At 38.9% G+C, this 19984-nt stretch overlaps 1 protein-coding gene across 4 annotated transcripts in view; it reads right to left on the bottom strand.

The window, feature by feature from the left end:
- Nucleotides 1–6602: 6602 nt before the first annotated feature.
- The window catches only part of LOC139533463 (globoside alpha-1,3-N-acetylgalactosaminyltransferase 1-like), a 56364-nt gene continuing 42982 nt past the window's right edge, over nucleotides 6603–19984 (bottom strand). For 3 of the 4 annotated variants that reach the window (XM_071331499.1, XM_071331500.1, XM_071331503.1), the window contains 4 exons: nucleotides 13402–13455; nucleotides 9753–9785; nucleotides 9346–9480; nucleotides 6603–7694 (listed from right to left, as the gene is read on the bottom strand). In XM_071331499.1, coding sequence (XP_071187600.1) covers nucleotides 7004–7694; nucleotides 9346–9480; nucleotides 9753–9785; nucleotides 13402–13455 — 913 coding nt within the window. In that variant the 3' untranslated portion in view covers nucleotides 6603–7003. The remainder of the gene's footprint in view (nucleotides 7695–9345; nucleotides 9481–9752; nucleotides 9786–13401; nucleotides 13456–19984) is intronic. The other variant, XM_071331501.1, reaches the window with a different exon arrangement.

Genomic DNA, 19984 nt, shown 5'->3' with positions numbered 1-19984 from the left:
GGAATACGCTTTTAACACACTGCCGAACTCGTCCACTGGACTGTCGCCCTTCGAGTGTCAGTTTGGGTTTGCCCCCCCTGTTTCATGAACAATAGGCCGAGCTGAGGTGTTCAGTCGATGATGTCGCCGCACCTGGATCAGAGCGCAATCCTCTTTGCTCCGCTCCTCTGCCCGTCACCAACACCAGGCAAACCGGCACCGAGGGGCTCTTCGGCTCCTCCGACCGGGTCAACGGGTGTGGCTATCCTCCTGTGATATTCCCTTAAAGGTGGACTCGTGGAAGCTCACTCCATGCTACATAGGACCATTCAAGATCCTGAGTTGCATCAACCCGGGCCACCTATCATCTCCAACTTCCCAGGTCTATGAGGGTCTGTACATCCTTCCATGTCTCCCATCTCAAGCTGGTTATTACCAGTCCCTTCTCTCTCCCTACACCTGCCCCTCCACCCCCTTGACTTGTTGATGGCCACCCAGCCTACACTGTCCGGGATCTGTTGGAGGCTCATTGGGTCCGAGGCGGAGGGCTAAGGCACCGAGGAGTGGGCGTGGGTGCCTGCCCGGGACATCCTGGATCTGGGATTTGGGACTTCAACCAACTACGTGGTTGTTTGAATACCATGGCAACCATGTTTAACTTTTACTTGGTACTCATCCCGGATCCGGGAGCACCCCCCCCCCACAGTAAAAAAGCTGACTAGCATAGCCTAGCATAGCGTCACAAGTAAATACAAGCATCTAAATATCATTTAATCACAAGTCCAAGACACCAGATGAAAGATACAGATCTTGTGAATCCAGCCATCATTTCTGATTTTTAAAATGTTTTACAGGGAAGACACAATATGTAAATCTATTAGCTAACCACGTTAGCAAAAGACACCACTTTTTTTACTCCACCATTTTTTTACTCCATCAGTAGCTATCACTAATTCGACTAAATAAAGATATATATAGCCACTAACCAAGAAACAACTTCATAAGATGACAGTCTGATAACATATTTATGGTATAGCATATGTTTTTTTTGAAAAATGTGCATATTTCAGGTATAAATCACAGTTCTACATTGCAGCTGCAATCTGAAATAGCGTTGGAAGCAGCCGGAATAATTACAGAGACCGACGTCAATTACCAAAATACTCATCCTAAAACATTTCTGAAAAATACACAGCCTACAGCAATTGAAAGACACAGATCTTGTGAATCCAGACAATATTTCAGATTTTCTAAGTGTTTTACAGCGAAAACACAATATATCGTTATATTAGCATACCACATGAGCTAACATCACCCCCGCATTGAATCAAGGCAAAAGGGGCGATAACGTTATCGCCACCAAAATATATTAATTTTTTCACTAACCTTCTCAGAATTCTTCAGATGACAGTCCTGTAACATCATATTACACAATGCATATAGAGTTTGTTCGAAAATGTGCATATTTAGCATCACAAATCGTGGTTATGCAATGTAATCTGTCAAAACATGGCATGCATTCTGGCCGGCGCCATCTTGGAAAGGCACCTATGTTTACGATTATTTATCGATTAGATTGACTAAAAAAATACAGGTTGGACAGCTAATGAAAGATGCATTGGTTATTAATGCAACCGCTGATTTAGATTTTTAAAATTAACGTTACTAGACATACATTGTGAGTTACAGCCAGACTAGTGCCGCAAAAAATGTCCGACAACTGCGTTTACATTTTTCCACATAAATACGGAATAAAATCATAAATAACTCTTACTTTTGGACGAGCTTCCATCAGTATCTTGGGCAATGTGTCCTTTGTCCAAAATAATCGTTTCTTTGTTGTAAAACGACCTCTTCAACTTCGGAACTAGCAGCTAACGATAGCTACACGGCACACACATGTCCAAATCCTCAAACGCAATACTAAGGAAATTCCGAAAATTAACAATATACTCGCATAAACTGATATAAATCGGTTTCAAATAACTTCGTTATGATGTTTCTAACACCTATTTCGAATTAAATCACAGACGGATATATCTTAGCCCGATAACAAGAGCTATTCAACATGCAATTCTGATGTCCCCTCTTGCGCCTTGGCGAGCGTCGAAAAGAAGGGACATCTGACTCCATTGCCTTTTATAAACTCTGAGAAACACGTAGAGACACCATTCCACTTCTCATTGGTTACTGACATCCAGGGGAAGGCGGGTGCAGTTCATTTCGATCCATAGGGCATACACAGAGTTTTAAACTGATCCGAGATCAGAGCCTAGTTTTCAGACCTTCGCAGTTCCTGTCATGATTTTTGCTGTAGAAAGAGTTCTGGTTCACCCACAGACATAATTCAAACGGTTTTAGAAACTAGAGATTGTTTTCTATCCAATAGTAATAATAATATGCATATTGTATGAGCAAGAATTGAGTACGAGGCAGTTTAATTTGGAAATGTAGAAAAAAGTAAAATGCTAACAGCTCCCCCTATTGACAAAAGGTTAAATTACACAAACTGGAACACACTGCTTAGAGTGACAATGGAAAACAAGCTAAACAGGTGAAATAGTGACTCAGCAACGACCCAGAACAATCTGATCATAATCCTTTCAGGGAACTGAACTGGCTTCCATTTGATCTCTGGTTGGTGCAGATCAATCTGTTCATGGTGTTTAAAGTAGTACACGACATTCAGTTACCTGTCTGGTTATTTAAATTTCATTACAGACTCTCGTAGCCATCACACCAGAGTTGCCCATATCAGACCGCTGCGCTATAGGAGCCTGGCTCCTATAGCGCCAGGCTCCTATACACTAGTTCTTAATGCAATCGCCTTGTTAGAATTCTAAAAATAACTTCATTACGACATCCAGCTTACGTTATAGCGAGAGCGTGCCCAAAATCTGTGCGCTAACTAATAGTACACATGTTCGACAGATATATGAAATAGCATCATAAAATGGGTCCTACTTTTGATGATCTTCCATCAGAATGTTGTACAAGGGGTCCTATGTCGGGAACAATCGTTGTTTGGTTTTAGAATGTCATTTTTCCCTCTCGAATGAGCAAGCAAAACTAGCCAAGTGGCGCTAAGCTCTCCTTCTTCACCAAACGCAAAGAACGCAACACGTCTAAACTCCCGAAAAAAATTCAATAATCTAATAAAACTATATTGAAAAAACATACTTTACGATGATATCTTCACATTTATCAAATAAAATCAAAGCCGGAGATATAAGACGTCTATAACGATTGCTTTTCAGAAGCCAATACTGGTGACCTTTATGCGCTTCCTGAACAAACGAATTCTGGGGTCATGTCATTCCAAGCTGTCTCTTTTGACCATAGAAAGAGATTGAGACCCCATTTCACCTCTCACAGCCTATTGACATCTAGTGGAAGGCGTATGAAGTGCATGTATAGTCATAAATCTCAAGCAAAATGATAGGGAGGGCCTGGAACAGAGCCTCGATTTGAGATTTTTCACTTTCTGACAGGAAGTTTGCTGCAAAATGAGTTCTGTTTTACTCACAGATATAATTCAAACGGTTTTAGAAACTTGAGAGTGTTTTCTATCCAATAGTAATAATAATATGCATATTGTACGAGCAAGAATAGAGTACGAGGCCGTTTAAATTGAGTACGATTTTCCCCCAAAGTGTAAATAGCGCCCTCTGTCCTCAACGGGTTTTAGACTGAACAGGCTAGGAGAAAGTATAATATACTGAACAATAATAGAAACACGACATGTAAAGTCAAAGATTCCAGAAATGTTCCACACAAAAAGTTTATTTCTCTCAACATGTTGTGAACAAATTTGTTTCCATCCCTGTTAGTGAGCATTTCTCCTTTGACAAGATAATCCATCCACTTGACAGGTGTGGCATATCAAGAAGCTGATTAAACAGCATGATCATTACACAAGTGCACCTTGTGCTGGGGACAATAACAGGCTAATCTAAAATGTGCAGATTTGTCACACAGCGTAAAGTCACAGACGTCTTAAGTTTTGAGGGAGCATGCAATTGTCATGCTGACTGCAGGAATGTCCAACAGTGCTGTGGCCAGATAATGACATGTTCATTTCTCAACCTTAAGCCACCTCCAATGTCATTTTAGAGAATTTGGCAGTACATCCAACCGGCCTCACAACCGTAGACCATGTATGACCACACCTGCCCAGGAGTTCCACTTCTGGCTTCTTCACATGCTGGATGATCTGAGACCAGCCACCCGGACAGCTGATGAAACTGTGGGTTTGCACAACCAAAGAATGTGTGCTAAAGCTGTCAGAACCGTCTCAGGGGAGCTCATCTGCGTGCTCGTCGACCTCGCCGGTATCTTGACCTGACTGCAGTTCGGCGTTGTAACCGTCTTCAGTGGGCAAATGCTCACCTTTGATGGCCAATGGCATGAACAGAGTTCCTCATGGTGGTGGTGGGATTACGGTATGGGCAGGCATAAACTATGGACAACAAGCACAATTTCATTTTATCGATGGTAATTTGAATTCTCAGAGATACCGTGACGAGATCCTGAGGCCCCATTGTCGTGCCATTCATCCTCCTTCATCACCTTATGTTTCAGCATGATAATGCACAGCCCCATGTCGCTAGGATTGGTACACAATTCCTGGAAGCTGAAAATGTCCCAGTTCTTTCATGGCCTGCATAATCACCAGACATGTCACTTATCTCCAGAGCACCAACAGCAAATTGCTAAATTGTAATTATTTCACCACTATGGCCTATTTATTGCCTTACCTCCCTCATCGTACTTCATTTGCACACACTGTATTTCTATTGTGTTATTGGCTGTATGTTTGTTTATTCCATGTGTAACTCTGTGTTGTTGTTTGTGTCGCACTGCTTTGCTTTATCTTGGCCAGGTCACAGTTGTAAATGAGAACTTGTTCTCAACTGGCCTACCTGGTTAAATAAAGGTGAAATAAAATAAAAAAAATACAAATAAATCCGCAGGACACAATCAACAGCCTGATCAACTCTAGGAGATGTGTGAGGAAAATGATGGTCACACCAGATACTGACTAGTTGTCTGGTCGACGCCCCTCTACCTTTTTAAAGTTTTATTTGACCAACAGATGCATATCTGTACTTCAAGTCATGTTGAATCCATAGATTAGTGCCTGATGAATTTATTTACATTGACTGATTCCCTGATATGAACTGTAACTCAGTAAAATCTTTGAAATTGTATGTTGAGTTGATATTTTTTGTTCAGTGTCGTATTAATGAAACTATTTGTTTTCATATTATAATCTTGTGTATATATTTCGTTTTCATGTATTTTCAATTTTAACTTGTCATCTTCATTCATTTTAAATGGATTTTATACATCTGTGGTTGTATTGTGTTTTGAAATGGTCAAATCTAATCCCCTAGTGGGTCATGGAACACACCTTCCATGTCGTTCATTATTTTCCATAGAACCCATAGCTCCTCATTGATTATCCCTTACATAACATTGATTATCTCTTACATAACATTGATTATCTCTTACATAACATTGATTATCTCTTACATACCATTGATTATCTCATACATAACATTGATTATCTCTTACATAACATTGATTATCTCTTACATAACATTGATTATCTCTTACATACCATTGATTATCTCGTACATAACATTGATTATCCCTGACATAACATTGATTATCCCTCACATAACATTGATTATCTCTTACATAACATTGATTATCAATGACATAACATTGATTATCCCTCACATAACATTGATTATCTCTTACATAACATTGATTATCTCTTACATAACATTGATTATCCCTTACATAACATTGATTATCCCTTAAATAACATTGATTATCTCTTACATAACATTGATTATCCCTTACATAACATTGATTATCCCTCACATAACATTGATTATCTCTTACATAACATTGGTTATCCCTTACATAACATTGATTATCTCTTACATAATATTGATTATCCCTTACATAACATTGATTATCTCTTACATAACATTGATTATCTCTTACATAACATTGATTATCCCTTACATAACATTGATTATCTCTTACATAACATTGATTATCCCTTACATAACATTGATTATCTCTTACATAACATTGATTATCTCTTACATAACATTGGTTATCCCTTACATAACATTGATTATCTCTTACATAACATTGATTAGATGGTACAACTTGAATTGAAGGATTTCCCCTTTTGCCTTGACATTGGCAGGATGCTTTTACACAAGGAAGTGAATCCTCCATAATACCTTTTTAAAGGGGTATTTTTCTTTGTTTTCATGTTTGTTTTCATGTTTGTTTTCATGTTTGTTTTCATACTGTTTACAGTATATGTCTAGTGGTCAGAGGTTGTTTCTGGACAGGAATGCCAGCTCCACGTTGACCTTCTGCCAATGTTATTCTTAACAGAAATTCAGTCCACCGCTGTGTCTTGTCTGATCTACACATCTATAGATGGAACCGGTGCAATATTCCCCATTTCTCCATCTCTCCACTAAACCACTGGTTTGTTACTCATACACCGCATACCTTTGTCACAGAGGAGATGTTGTTTTTAGTTAGGCTATAGAAAATATAACAAGTAGTGAAATAACACAAACATTCTGAAAGTGGTTAAATATTTATTTCAAGAAAAATACACATAATCGTAATATTTTTTTAAACATAATATTTATTGAGATTGTTCCCAGTAATCAACATACACAGTAGATAAGCTACAGAATACAGGATGAAACAATTATAATTTCCTCTAAGTGGAGAACGTTATGATCCCCAAACTACAGCAGTGACTGATACACAGTACATTTAAAATAGTAGTTTTATGTCAGTGTATATATTTCACCAACAGAAAATGAACGGCGCCGGACAGCTGTATACCCAATGTGACATTTTATGCCTTTCCCTAACCATAACCCAAACCTCAGTGAAACTATACCTGAACTTAACCTAACATTAACCACAATCAATTAAGTTTTTCTTCTGCCGGTCGAATATCCAATTCCTCGTCTTATACATTGGGACGAATTTCAGCATAGTTTTTAATGATCCCAGAGAAGCGAATGACCTTGATCTCTTTGGTTTTGCCATGGAAGTCCTGCCACAAGTACTCTGGAGACAACAGCTTGCTGGGTTTGTTGTAAAGCAGGTACCTGTTGAGGTGACTCTCCTCCTGCCAGGCAGCCTCGATGGAATTCCTTGCATCCTTTTCAAGCTGCTTCCGACATACCTTTGTTAGTGTGTACACATCCTCCACGAACCCTCCGAACACAGCCCCGGCGTAGTAGTAGTCTCCCTCATCCATGGGGATGTAGGCTGTCGAGGCTGGACGCCGTTCATACGAGAAGCGGTCCCGGGGCTGATTGTATAATTCTGGGTGAATCACAGCAACCAGCCTGCCCAGAGACTCGGCCCCCCAGCGAGCGTGGAACTTGCTGTCCACGTCAAGACAGAAGATGTAGTCAGCCTCCCTGCTGATCTGACGTTCGATGGCTGTCTGGATGATCTCCATCCTCCGGGCTGATATCTCCTGCCAGCGGTTTGAACCTGGGACCTGGATCACACTCAAATGTCTCCCCTGGGACATGGTCACTGATGGAACATTATCGGGACGATCAGTGAAAACATAGTAGCGCACGTTGAAGTCGACCAGGAAGTACTTCTCTGCTGTCTCCAGGAAATCTCGGAGAAAGCGGACGTATCTGTCAGAATTTAAAACAAACAGGTAACTGCCAAAATATAGGAAATAGAGAGATGGGCCACCACGAGCCACCTTGGGCCACCACGAGCCACCTTGGACCACCACGAGCCACCTTGGGCCACCACGAGCCACCTTGGGCCACCACGAGCCACCTTGGGCCACCACTAGCATCCTTGGGCCACCACTAGCATCCTTGGGCCACCATCAGCCACCAGAACAGCTCTAATGCACCTTGGCAAAGATTCTACAAGTGTCTGAACAGAGTGTTGGGCCACCACGAGCCACCAGAACAGCTCTAATGCACCTTGGCAAAGCTTCTACAAGTGTCTGAACAGAGTGTTGTGCCACCACGAGCCACCAGAACAGCTCTAATGCACCTTGGCAAAGATTCTACAAGTGTCTGAACAGAGTGTTGGGCCACCACGAGCCACCAGAACAGCTCTAATGCACCTTGGCAAAGCTTCTACAAGTGTCTGAACAGAGTGTTGTGCCACCACGAGCCACCAGAACAGCTCTAATGGACCTTGGCAAAGCTTCTACAAGTGTCTGAATCTCTATAGGAGGGATGCAACACCATTCTTCATAATTTTGAGTTTTGATAATTTGGTGTTTTGTTGATGGTGGTAGATAACGCTCTCTCAGACACAGCCTCATTTGGATTGAGATCTAGTGACTGTCATATGGTTCACATCGTTTTCATGCTCATCAAACCATTTATTGACCACTTGTGCCCTTTAAATGGGGGCATTGTTGTTCTGGGTTCAGAGCCATGGTAGCTAAACGAATGACCAAAATAAATGGCTATCCCAGCGTTTTTACACATGATCATTAGCATAATGGGATGCTAATTGCTTAATTAACTCAGAATCCACACCTGTGTGTAAGCACCTGCATTCCCTATACTTTGTATCCCTCATTCACTAGTGTTTTCCATTATTTTGTCAGTTACCTGTACATAACATAAGGGTTTAAGATGCCTTGCTCAAGGGCACAACGGCAGTATCAGGCACCTGAGATTCTGATGCCAGCAACCCTCTGTAACTGTATGGTCATTCTCATAGGACTGTATAGGACATTCTCAACAGTTTCTGACCAGAAATTACAGTCTACCAGAAAATATACAAAGCAGTACAGTTATTCAAATCTTAGCCAAGCCATGAATCACGATATCATGATATTGTATTACCTGCCGTGTGACATGAGCTGGTTATGTCCTTATACACTGAGTGTACAAAACATTAACAACACCTTAATATTGAGTTGCTTCACCTAAAGTGTTCCACAGGGATGCTGGCCCATGTTGACCTCAATGCTTCCCATAGCTGGTTATGTCCTCATACACAGAGTGTTTTTTTAGTCTTGCCCATTCACCAATCTTAATGGCACACATACACAATCCATGTCTTAAATGTGTCGAAACTGAACCTTCTTTAAACCTGTCTCCTCCCCTTTGTCTACAACTGATTGAAGAGGATTTAGCAAGTGACATCAATAAGTGATCATAGCTTCCACCTGGATTCACCTGGTCAGTCTGTTATGGAGAAAGCACGTGTTCATAATGTTTTGTCCACTCAGTGTAGTTTCAATGTTGTAAAAGTATTGATAGTTTAACTTCCCTTTTGAACATTTGGGAAAAGTTGTAGGCTACTCACTTTCCAACGGCAAACACTGTGGTTGCTATGGTGAGGTTCATGGACTTGTAGATTATGTCGACGAGGTCAGGGTCAAAGGTTCCTTGCCAGACGATGGGTGCCAACCATGGGGTGACTGCCATCACATCAGTACGACTAAAGAAACAAAACAAGATCAAGCCGGACTGTGTTGTACTGATTATTACCTCAATGTTTACAGATATACAGATCAAGCCGGACTGTGTTGTACTGATTATTACCTCAATGTTTACAGATATACAGATCAAGCCTGACTGTATTGTACTGATTATTATCTTAATATTTTTGCAATTTAAGGTCCATGAAAAGATGTGTGGTATACTAGGCTACACGCTGATGTGGAAGATAACAATGATATGTAACTAACATAAGGTAACAACACTACTCACCCCACCAAGACACTGGGCTGCTTGTACAATAGCCTGGGAGAACAAAATGCAATTCATTAGTTAAAACCTCTCTAGGGTATGTGGGACAGTAGCGTCCCACCTCGTCAACAGCCAGTGAAACTGCAGTGCGCCAAATTCAAAACAACAGAAATCCCATAATTTAAATTCCTCAAACATACAAGTATTTTACACCATTTTAAAGATACACTTATTATAAATCCAGCCAAAGTGTCCGATTTCAAAAAAGTTTTACGACAAAAGCACACCAAACGATTATGTTAGATATGAGCCAAGTCACAGAAAAACACAGCCATTTTTCCAGCCAAAGAGAGGAGTAACAAAAAGCAGAAATAGAGATAAAATTAATCACTAACCTTTGATGATCTTCATCAGATGACACTCATAGGACTTCATGTTACACAATACAAATATGTTTTGTTCGTTAAAGTTCATATTTATATACAAAAATCTGAGTTTAGGAGGGACGCTACTGTCTCACTTGGCAAAAAGCCAGAGAAAATGCAGAGCGCCAAATTCAAATTAATTACTATGAAAATTACTATAAAAATCTAACTTTCATTAAATCACACATGAAAGATACCAAATTAAAGCTACACTGGTTGTGAATTCAGCCAACATGTCAGAATTCAAAAAGGCTTTTCGGTGAAAGCAAACGATGCTATTATCTGAGGATAGCACAATAGTAAACAAAGACAGAGAAGCATATTTCAACCCTGCAGGCGCGACACTGTGAAAAGTGAAAATGAAAATATAATTCATGCCTTACCTTTGACGAGCTTTCTGTTGTTGGCACTCCAATATGTCTCATAAACATCACAAATTGTCCTTTTATTCGATTAATTACGTCGATATATATCCAAAATGTCAATTTATTTGGCGCGTTTAATCCAGAAAAACACTGGTTCCAACTTGCTCAAACGTGACTACAAAATATCCCAAAAAATGTCAAACTACTTTTGTCATACAACTTTAGGTATTTTTTAACGTTAATAATCGATAAAATTGAAGACGGGATGATCTGTGTTCAATACAGGATTAAAACCAACAATAGCTAGCTTTCTGGTCACGCGCTTCTATCTAACAGGACACTTCAATAGACTCTCGTTCAAGATGGCCGTACTTCTTCATTACACAAAGGAATAACCTCAACCAATGTCTCAAGACTGTTGACATCCAGTGGAAGCGGTAGGAACTGCAAGCAGGTCCCTTAGAAATCTGGTTCCCCAATGAAAATCATTGTAAAGAGAGTGACCTCAAAAAAAAAATCTGAATGGTTTGTCCTCGGGGTTTCGCCTGCTAAATAAGTTATGTTATACTCACAGACATGATTCAAACAGTTTTAGAAACGTCAGAGTGTTTTCTATCCAAATCTACTACTAATATGCATATCTTATCTTCTGGGGATGAGGAGCTTGCAGTTTAATTTGGGCATGCTTTTCATCCAAAATTCCGAATGCTGCCCCCTACCCTAGAGAAGTTAATCAACATCCACATCATCGGCACCCGGGGAACAGTGGGTTAACTGCCTTGCTCAGGAGCAGGACGACAGACAGGTTAACTTGGCGTTCTAGGGTACGGGGATTATGGTGGTCTGCTTGAAACATCTGGATATTACAGACTGGGCCAGGGAGAGGTTGAAAATGTCAGTGAAGATACTTGCTAGCTGGTCAGCGCATGCTCTGAGTACACGTCGTGGTTATCCATCCCGGCCCTGCAGCCTTGTGAATGTTAACCTGTTTAAAGGTCTTACTCACAATGGCTACGGAGAGTGTGATCACACAGTCGTCCGGGAACAGCTGGTGCTCTCATGCATGGTTCAGTGTTGCTTGCCTCGACGCGAGCATGAAGGCATTTAGCTCGTCTGGTAGGCTCGCGTCACTGGTGCAGCTTGCGGCTGGGTTTCCCTTTGTAATCCGTAATAGTTAGCAAACCCTGCCACATCTGACGAGCATCAGAGCCGGTGTAGTAGGATTCAATCTTAATCCTGTAATGATGCTTTGCCTGTTTGATGGTTCGTTGGAGGCTTTCGTGAGACTTCTTATAGGTGTCTACATTTTTGTTCTGCTCCTTGAAAGCGGCAGCTCTAGCCTTTAGCTCAGTGCAGATGTTGCCTGTAATTCATGGCTTTCGTTTAGGATATGTACGTACAGTCACTGTGGGGACTACGTCGTCGATGCATTTTTGCTTGTTTGTTGAAAAATGTATTTTGTCTGCTTGAGATTGGAGTCTGCGGTTTGATGGCTGGTCTGGTGGAATAGTTAACCGTTTGTCTGTGTCCTTGTGTTGGGGAAGGGGTTGGGTCTGGTGGAATAGTTAACTGTCTGTGTCCTTGTGTTGGGGAAGGGGTTGGGTCTGGTGGAATAGTTAACTGTTTGTCTGTGTCTTTGTGTTGGGGAAGGGGTTGGGGTTGGGTCTGGTGGAATAGTTAACTGTTTGTCTGTGTCCTTGTGTTGGGGAAGGGGAAGGGTCTGGTGGAATAGTTAACTGTTTGTCTGTGTCCTTGTGTTGGGGAAGGAGAAGGGGAAGGGTCTGGTGGAATAGTTAACTGTTTGTCTGTGTCCTTGTGTTGGGGAAGGGGTTGGGTCTGGTGGAATAGTTAACTGTTTGTCTGTTTCCTTGTGTTGGGGAAGGGGAAGGGGTTGGGTCTGGTGGAATAGCTAACTGTTTGTCTGTGTCCTTGTGTTGGGGAAGGGGTTGGGTCTGGTGGAATATTTAACTGTTTGTCTGTTTCCTTTGGTTGGGGAAGGGGAAGGGGTTGGGTCTGGGCTGGCTGTTTCTGGGTGGAGATGGCATTTGTAGTTGGTCTGTGTCCTTGTGTTGGGGGAGAGGTGGGATCTATTGTACCCAATGAGTGAAAAGTATCCCATCCTCTCAAACCCATGCCCTCTTCAACTTACTCTCCAACACTTTGGGGATAAAGTGATATATTTACATGCTGGTAACAGGTAGCCTTGTAGCATTATTAAGACTTGTCAATTGATCACTGACAGGAATAAGTCGCTAATGTAATCTGCACTGACCAAAATGAGAATGGATTGTGTTTGTGATGAATCGTTGCTCATCAAACATCACAAACATATTCTTACAAAACTGATGTCTGCAGCATCAGGGAAAATCATTATGTTCATACGTGTAATAGATCTTCAATGATCTATACAAAATCTGGTTTAGTAATAATATCAACATTACATATGTGTAATTTGACATCTGCAGTCATAAATCACAACTTGTGTAATGTTTTACCTGACATTAGATAATCTGTTGTAAACAGACATCAATCACATACAACCTCTAACATAGTCTTAATTAACATAACTAAAGCCCACAGCCACTGGAGGACACACCCCTACCCCCCCCCCCCCCCCCCCAAATCAGTTCTCCACAAACCTCATGTTTACATCCATGGGTTAAACCACGTGGATGAAAAAACGACATGGAAATTCCACTAATTAAAAAAAGTTCAAATGTGTTTTTGTTAGAGAAATCGTCGCGGACGTACTCAGAGCCAGATTCATTGCGGTGAAGAAACGAACGTCCATGGGCGTGGCGTAGAGTTTGGCCAGGAGCATGTAGTTTGGGTAGCCAGCCAAAATAGTGAACGATGGTACAGTAAAATACAGATACCCACCTTTCCGGAGAGACGATGTTCTGTACTCTGCTCCTGAATATGGGCTTACTCAGACTGTATGAATAGAAAGACATAGTAAAATGATTAATGATGGCTGTACAGTATACATAATACACATACTGAATCTATTGTAACTATTATCTATGCCCGCTACATAGACCATCCGACTGTTAAATAGCCATCACTAGCCAGCTACCACCCGGTTACTCAACCCTGTACCTTAGAGGCTGCTGCCTTATATACATAGACATGGAATCACTGGCCACTTTAATAATGGAACACTAGTCACTTTAACTTCTTAGGTATAGGGGGCGACATTTTCACTTTTGGATGAATTTGTGCCCAAATTAAACGGCCTCGTACTCTGTCCTAGATCATATGATATGCATATTATTATTACTATTGGATAGAAAACACTCTGACGTTTCTAAAACTGTTTTAATTATATCTGTGAGTAAAACAGAACTCATATGGGATGCAAACTTCCAGAAAGGAAGTGAAAATTATGAAATGGGTCGCTGTGAAAGGCATCGCCTATTCAATTGCCTTATATTTATGGATCTTTATGCACTTCATACGCCTTCCACTAGATGTCATAAGGCAGTAGAACGTGGAATGAAGCATATAGCTTCATGTGGGACCGGATGAGAGCCTTTGGAGTGACAGGTCAGGCAGATTGCCAGTTCTTAGCCACGCACAGAGGGAATGTGATGTCTTTGTCTGCACTGCGTTAGATAGACATGAAGAAATGCTCCGTTTGGGACGTTATTGGATATATATGAGAAAAACATCCTGAAGATTGATTCTCAACTGAGTTTGACCAGTTTATTCGATTTGTAATATCACTTTTTGAAGTTTTCGTTCATTCGCGTAAAGTTCGATGGACACGTGAACTACACATGCTAGCCAAAGTTGCTAATTCGACAGAAGTAATGGACATTATAAAAGAAAAAAACGATTTATTGTGGAACTAGGATTCCTGTTACTGCATTCTGATGAAAGATCATCAAAGGTAAGGGAATATTTATGATGTAATTTCGTATTTCTGTTCACTCCAACATGGCGGAGAATGGCTGAGCGCTGTCTCAGATTATTGCATGCTGTGCTTTTTACTAAAGTAATTTTTTTAATCTAACACAGCGGTTCATTAAGAACCAGTGTTTCTTTAATTATATGTTAAACATGTATCTTTCATCAAAGTTTATGATGAGTATTTCTGTATTTCACGTTGCTTTCTGTAATTACTTTCGCTATTTTGGAGCCATTTCTGAACATGGCGCCAATGTAAAACCACGATTTCTGGCTATAAATATGCATATAATCGAACAAAACATAAATGTATTGTATAACATGATGTCATATGACTGTCATCTGATGAAGTTGTTCAAAGGTTAGTGATTCATTTTATCTCTATTTGTGGGTTTTGTGAAAGCTATCTTTCCTGTGAAAAAATGGCTGTGTTTTTTGGGATATGGTGGTGAGCTAACATAAATATATGTTGTGTTTTCGCTGTAAAACATTTAAAAAATCGGACATGTTGGCTGGATTCACAAGATGTTAATCTTTCATTTGCTGTATTGGACTTGTGATTTCATGAAATTATATTCTATTATATCCCTGTGGCACTAGGCTAGGCTATGCTAGTCAGCGTTTTTGATGACAGTTATCCCGGATCCGGGGTGGGTGATCCAGATTAATAATGTTTACATTCTGCTTTACTCGTCTCATATGTAAATACTGTATTCTATTCTACTGTATTTTCATCAATGCCACTCTGACAATGCTAATCATAATACTCATATATTTCTTAACTCCATTATTTTACTTTTAGTTTGTGCATTTCGCTATATAACATCTGCTAAATATGTATTTGTGACCAATAAAATTTGACTTGATTATTAGTGATGGGCACCGATATGGAAACTCTATATCGATGTCAGCTACATTTTTTTCAAGCTGATATCAATATCATATCGATTTTATGAATAACCAATTTAAATATCATTTTGGTTTTATGAATAACCAATTTAAATATATTGGTTTTATGAATAACCAATTTATATATCATATTGGTTTTATGAATAACCAATTTAAATATAATTTTGGTTTTATGAATAACCAATTAAAATATAAGTTTAGTTTTATGAATAACCAATTTAAATATCATAATGGTTTTATGAATAACCAATTTAAATATAATAATGGTTTTATGAATAACCAATTTAAATATCATATTTGTTTTATGAATAACCTGAGGGTGTGCTAGCGAATAGGAAGCCTTTTCCCTGGAGCTAAACAACAAATGATGTTACAGAGACAAGATCAATGTCTATCGTTGCCAAATGTTTTCCTTCCAAGTTTTTTTTTCTCATTCCAAGTAGAATAGCAGCCATTTTGATAATTATAATAGTAAAAACATTGTATCTAAAAATTATAAAACAAAATTAATCCTGAACACTTAGCTAACTCTCCCAACTTCACACACACACAGGAGGGGGAAGCGGCAGCAGAGGGAGAGTAAAACTCTCTCAGTCTTGTAATACTATCTCAGCTCTCTCAGTTTAGTAATACTCTCTCAGTTTAGTAACACTCTCTCAGTCTAGTAATACTCTCTCAGTTTGGTAACACTCTCTCAGTTTAGTAATACTCTCTCAGTTTAGTAATACTCTCTCAGTTGAGTAATATTCTCTCAGTTCAGTAATATTATCTCAGCTCTCTCAGTTTAGTAATACTCTCTCAGTTTAGTAATATTCTCTCAGTTTAGTAATACTCTCTCAGTTTAGTAATATTCTCTCAGTTTAGTAATATTCTCTCAGTTTAGTAATATTCTCTCAGTTTAGTAATATTCTCTCAGCTCTCTCAGTTTAGTAATATTCTCTCAGTTTAGTAATATTCTCTCAGTTTAGTAATACTCTCTCGGGTTAGTAATACTCTCTCAGTTTAGTAAAACTCTCTCAGTTTAGTAAAACTCTCTCAGTCTTGTAATACTCTCTCAGCTCTCTCAGTTTAGTAATACTCTCTCAGTTTAGTAACACTCTCTCAGTTTAGTAATACTCTCTCAGTCTAGTAATACTCTCTCAGTTTAGTAATACTCTCTCAGTTTAGTAAACCTCTCTCAGTTTAGTAATACTCTCTCAGTTTAGTAATACTCTCTCAGTTTAGTAATATTCTCTCAGTTTAGTAATATTCTCTCAGCTCTCTCAGTTTAGTAATACTCTCTCAGTTTAGTAATATTCTCTCTGTTTAGTAATACTCTCTCAGTCTAGTAACACTCTCTCAGTTTAGTAATACTCTCTCAGTTTACTACTACTCTCTCAGTTTAGTAATATTCTCTCAGTTTAGTAAACCTCTCTCAGTTTAGTAATACTCTCTCAGTTGAGTAATAATCTCTCTGTTGAGTAATACTCTCTCAGTTTAGTAATACTCTCTCAGTCTAGTAATACTCTCTCAGTTGAGTAATATTCTCTCAGTTTAGTAATACTCTCTCAGTTTAGTAATACTCTCTCAGTTGAGTAATAATCTCTCTGTTGAGTAATACTCTCTCAGTTTAGTAATACTCTCTCAGTCTAGTAATACTCTCTCAGTTGAGTAATATTCTCTCAGTTTAGTAACACTCTCTCAGTTGAGTAATATTCTCTCAGTTTAGTAATACTCTCTCAGTTGAGTAATACTCTCTCAGTCTAGTAATACTCTCTCAGTTTGGTAACACTCTCTCAGTTTAGTAATACTCTCTCAGTTTAGTAATACTCTCTCAGTTGAGTAATATTCTCTCAGTTTAGTAATATTATCTCAGCTCTCTCAGTTTAGTAATACTCTCTCAGTTGAGTAATACTCCCTGAGTCTAGTAACACTCTCTCAGTTTAGTAATACTCTCTCAGTTTAGTAATATTCTCTCAGTTTAGTAATATTCTCTCAGCTCTCTCAGTTTAGTAATACTCTCTCAGTTTAGTAATATTCTCTCAGTTTAGTAATACTCTCTCAGTCTAGTAACACTCTCTCAGTTTAGTAATACTCTCTCAGTTTACTACTACTCTCTAAGTTTAGTAATATTCTCTCAGTTTAGTAAACCTCTCTCAGTTTAGTAATACTCTCTCAGTTGAGTAATAATCTCTCTGTTGAGTAATACTCTCTCAGTTTAGTAATACTCTCTCAGTTTAGTAATACTCTCTCAGTTGAGTAATACTCTCTCAGTCTAGTAATACTCTCTCAGTTGAGTAATATTCTCTCAGTTTATTAACACTCTCTCCGTTGAGTAATATTCTATCAGTTTAGTAATACTCTCTCAGTTGAGTAATACTCTCTCAGTCTAGTAATACTCTCTCAGTTTGGTAACACTCTCTCAGTTTAGTAATACTCTCTCAGTTTAGTAATACTCTCTCAGTTGAGTAATATTCTCTCAGTTTAGTAATATTATCTCAGCTCTCTCAGTTTAGTAATACTCTCTCAGTTTAGTAATATTCTCTCAGTTTAGTAATACTCTCTCAGTTTAGTAATATTCTCTCAGTTTAGTAATATTCTCTCAGTTTAGTAATATTCTCTCAGTTTAGTAATATTCTCTCAGCTCTCTCAGTTTAGTAATATTCTCTCAGTTTAGTAATATTCTCTCAGTTTAGTAATACTCTCTCGGGTTAGTAATACTCTCTCAGTTTAGTAAAACTCTCTCAGTTTAGTAAAACTCTCTCAGTCTTGTAATACTCTCTCAGCTCTCTCAGTTTAGTAATACTCTCTCAGTTTAGTAACACTCTCTCAGTTTAGTAATACTCTCTCAGTCTAGTAATACTCTCTCAGTTTAGTAATACTCTCTCAGTTTAGTAAACCTCTCTCAGTTTAGTAATACTCTCTCAGTTGAGTAATACTCTCTGAGTCTAGTAACACTCTCTCAGTTTAGTAAAACTGTCTCAGTTTAGTAATACTCTCTCAGTTTAGTAATACTCTCTCAGTTTAGTAATATTCTCTCAGTTTAGTAATACTCTCTCAGTTTAGTAATACTCTCTCAGTTGAGTAATAATCTCTCTGTTGAGTAATACTCTCTCAGTTTAGTAATACTCTCTCAGTCTAGTAATACTCTCTCAGTTGAGTAATATTCTTTCAGTTTAGTAACACTCTCTCCGTTGAGTAATATTCTATCAGTTTAGTAATACTCTCTCAGTTGAGTAATACTCTCTCAGTCTAGTAATACTCTCTCAGTTTGGTAACACTCTCTCAGTTTAGTAATACTCTCTCAGTTTAGTAATACTCTCTCAGTTGAGTAATATTCTCTCAGTTTAGTAATATTATCTCAGCTCTCTCAGTTTAGTAATACTCTCTCAGTTTAGTAATATTCTCTCAGTTTAGTAATACTCTCTCAGTTTAGTAATATAGAGAATCCCAAACGTGCAGTAGGTTCATTTGTTTTTCCACCAGGAAGAGGAGTCCGATGTTTTCGTTCCATTGGAAATAACATTGCAACTGTGTCAATGTTTCATTGTCTGTTCACTTCCAAGGCTTTGTGAGGTCCAGACAACTGCATGCTGATTGCCCATTAGGACAACTGTGAATTATCTGGCAGCATAACTTTTATCCAAATTTCTAAAAATCTGTTTTTGGCTTTGTCATTATGGGGTATTGTGTGAAGATTGATGAGGGGGGGGACAATGTAATCCATTTTAGAATGAGGCTGTAATGTAATAAAATGTGTCAATAGTCAAAGGGTCTGAATACTTCCTGAATGCACTGTATATGTAGCCTTAGAAATAAGATTTATTAAATCAATAACTTGCTAACATCAGATAATATTCTGTATATTAGCCATTTATGAGACTCACTAAGATAATTCCTTTAATGATACAGCAGTAGCAATAAGGAAATAACATCTACAGAAGAGACAGGAATGCTTATGGGGGAGGTGTTGCTGTATATATTCAGAGCCATTTCCCTGTAATGTTTAGAGAAGATCTCATGTCAAGTGTTATTGAAGAGATTGCAGGAGGTACCTGCCTCATCTAAAGCCTTTTAGGGGTATTTATATAGGTCACCAAGTGCTAACAGTCAGTATCTAGACAATGTGTGTGAAATGCTTGATAGTATATGTGACGGTAAACAGAGAATCTACTTTCTTGGGGACCTGAATATTGACTGGTTTTCATCAAGCTGTCAAATGCAATACATGTACAATTATCTCAAGGCTTAAAAATCCTTCTTTAACCTGTCTCCTCTCCTTCATCTACACTGATTGAAGTGGATTTAACAAGTGACATCAATAAGGGACCATAGCTTTCACCTGGATTCACCTGTCAGTCTATGTCATGTAAAGACATAGTGTCCTTAATGTTTTGTACACTCAGTGTGTAAATGCAACATGTTATGTTTTGGTCCCACGTTTCATGAGCTGAATTTTTTTCTCCCAGAAATTATCCATGCGCACAAAAAGCTTATTTCTTTCAAATGTCTTTACATCCCTGTTGGTGAACATTTCTCATTTGCCAAGATATTCCAGCCACTTGATAGGTGTGGCATATCAAGAAGCTGATTAAACAACATGATCATTACACAGGTGCACCTTCTGCTGGGGACACTAAAAGGCCACCCTAAAATGTGCAGTTTT

This window comes from Salvelinus alpinus, chromosome 11 (assembly GCF_045679555.1).
Source record: "Salvelinus alpinus chromosome 11, SLU_Salpinus.1, whole genome shotgun sequence".
In the NCBI taxonomy this organism is placed as follows: Eukaryota; Metazoa; Chordata; class Actinopteri; order Salmoniformes; family Salmonidae; genus Salvelinus; species Salvelinus alpinus.
Note: the sequence above shows the minus strand (reverse complement) of the source record. Positions and strands in the feature narration are given on the sequence as shown.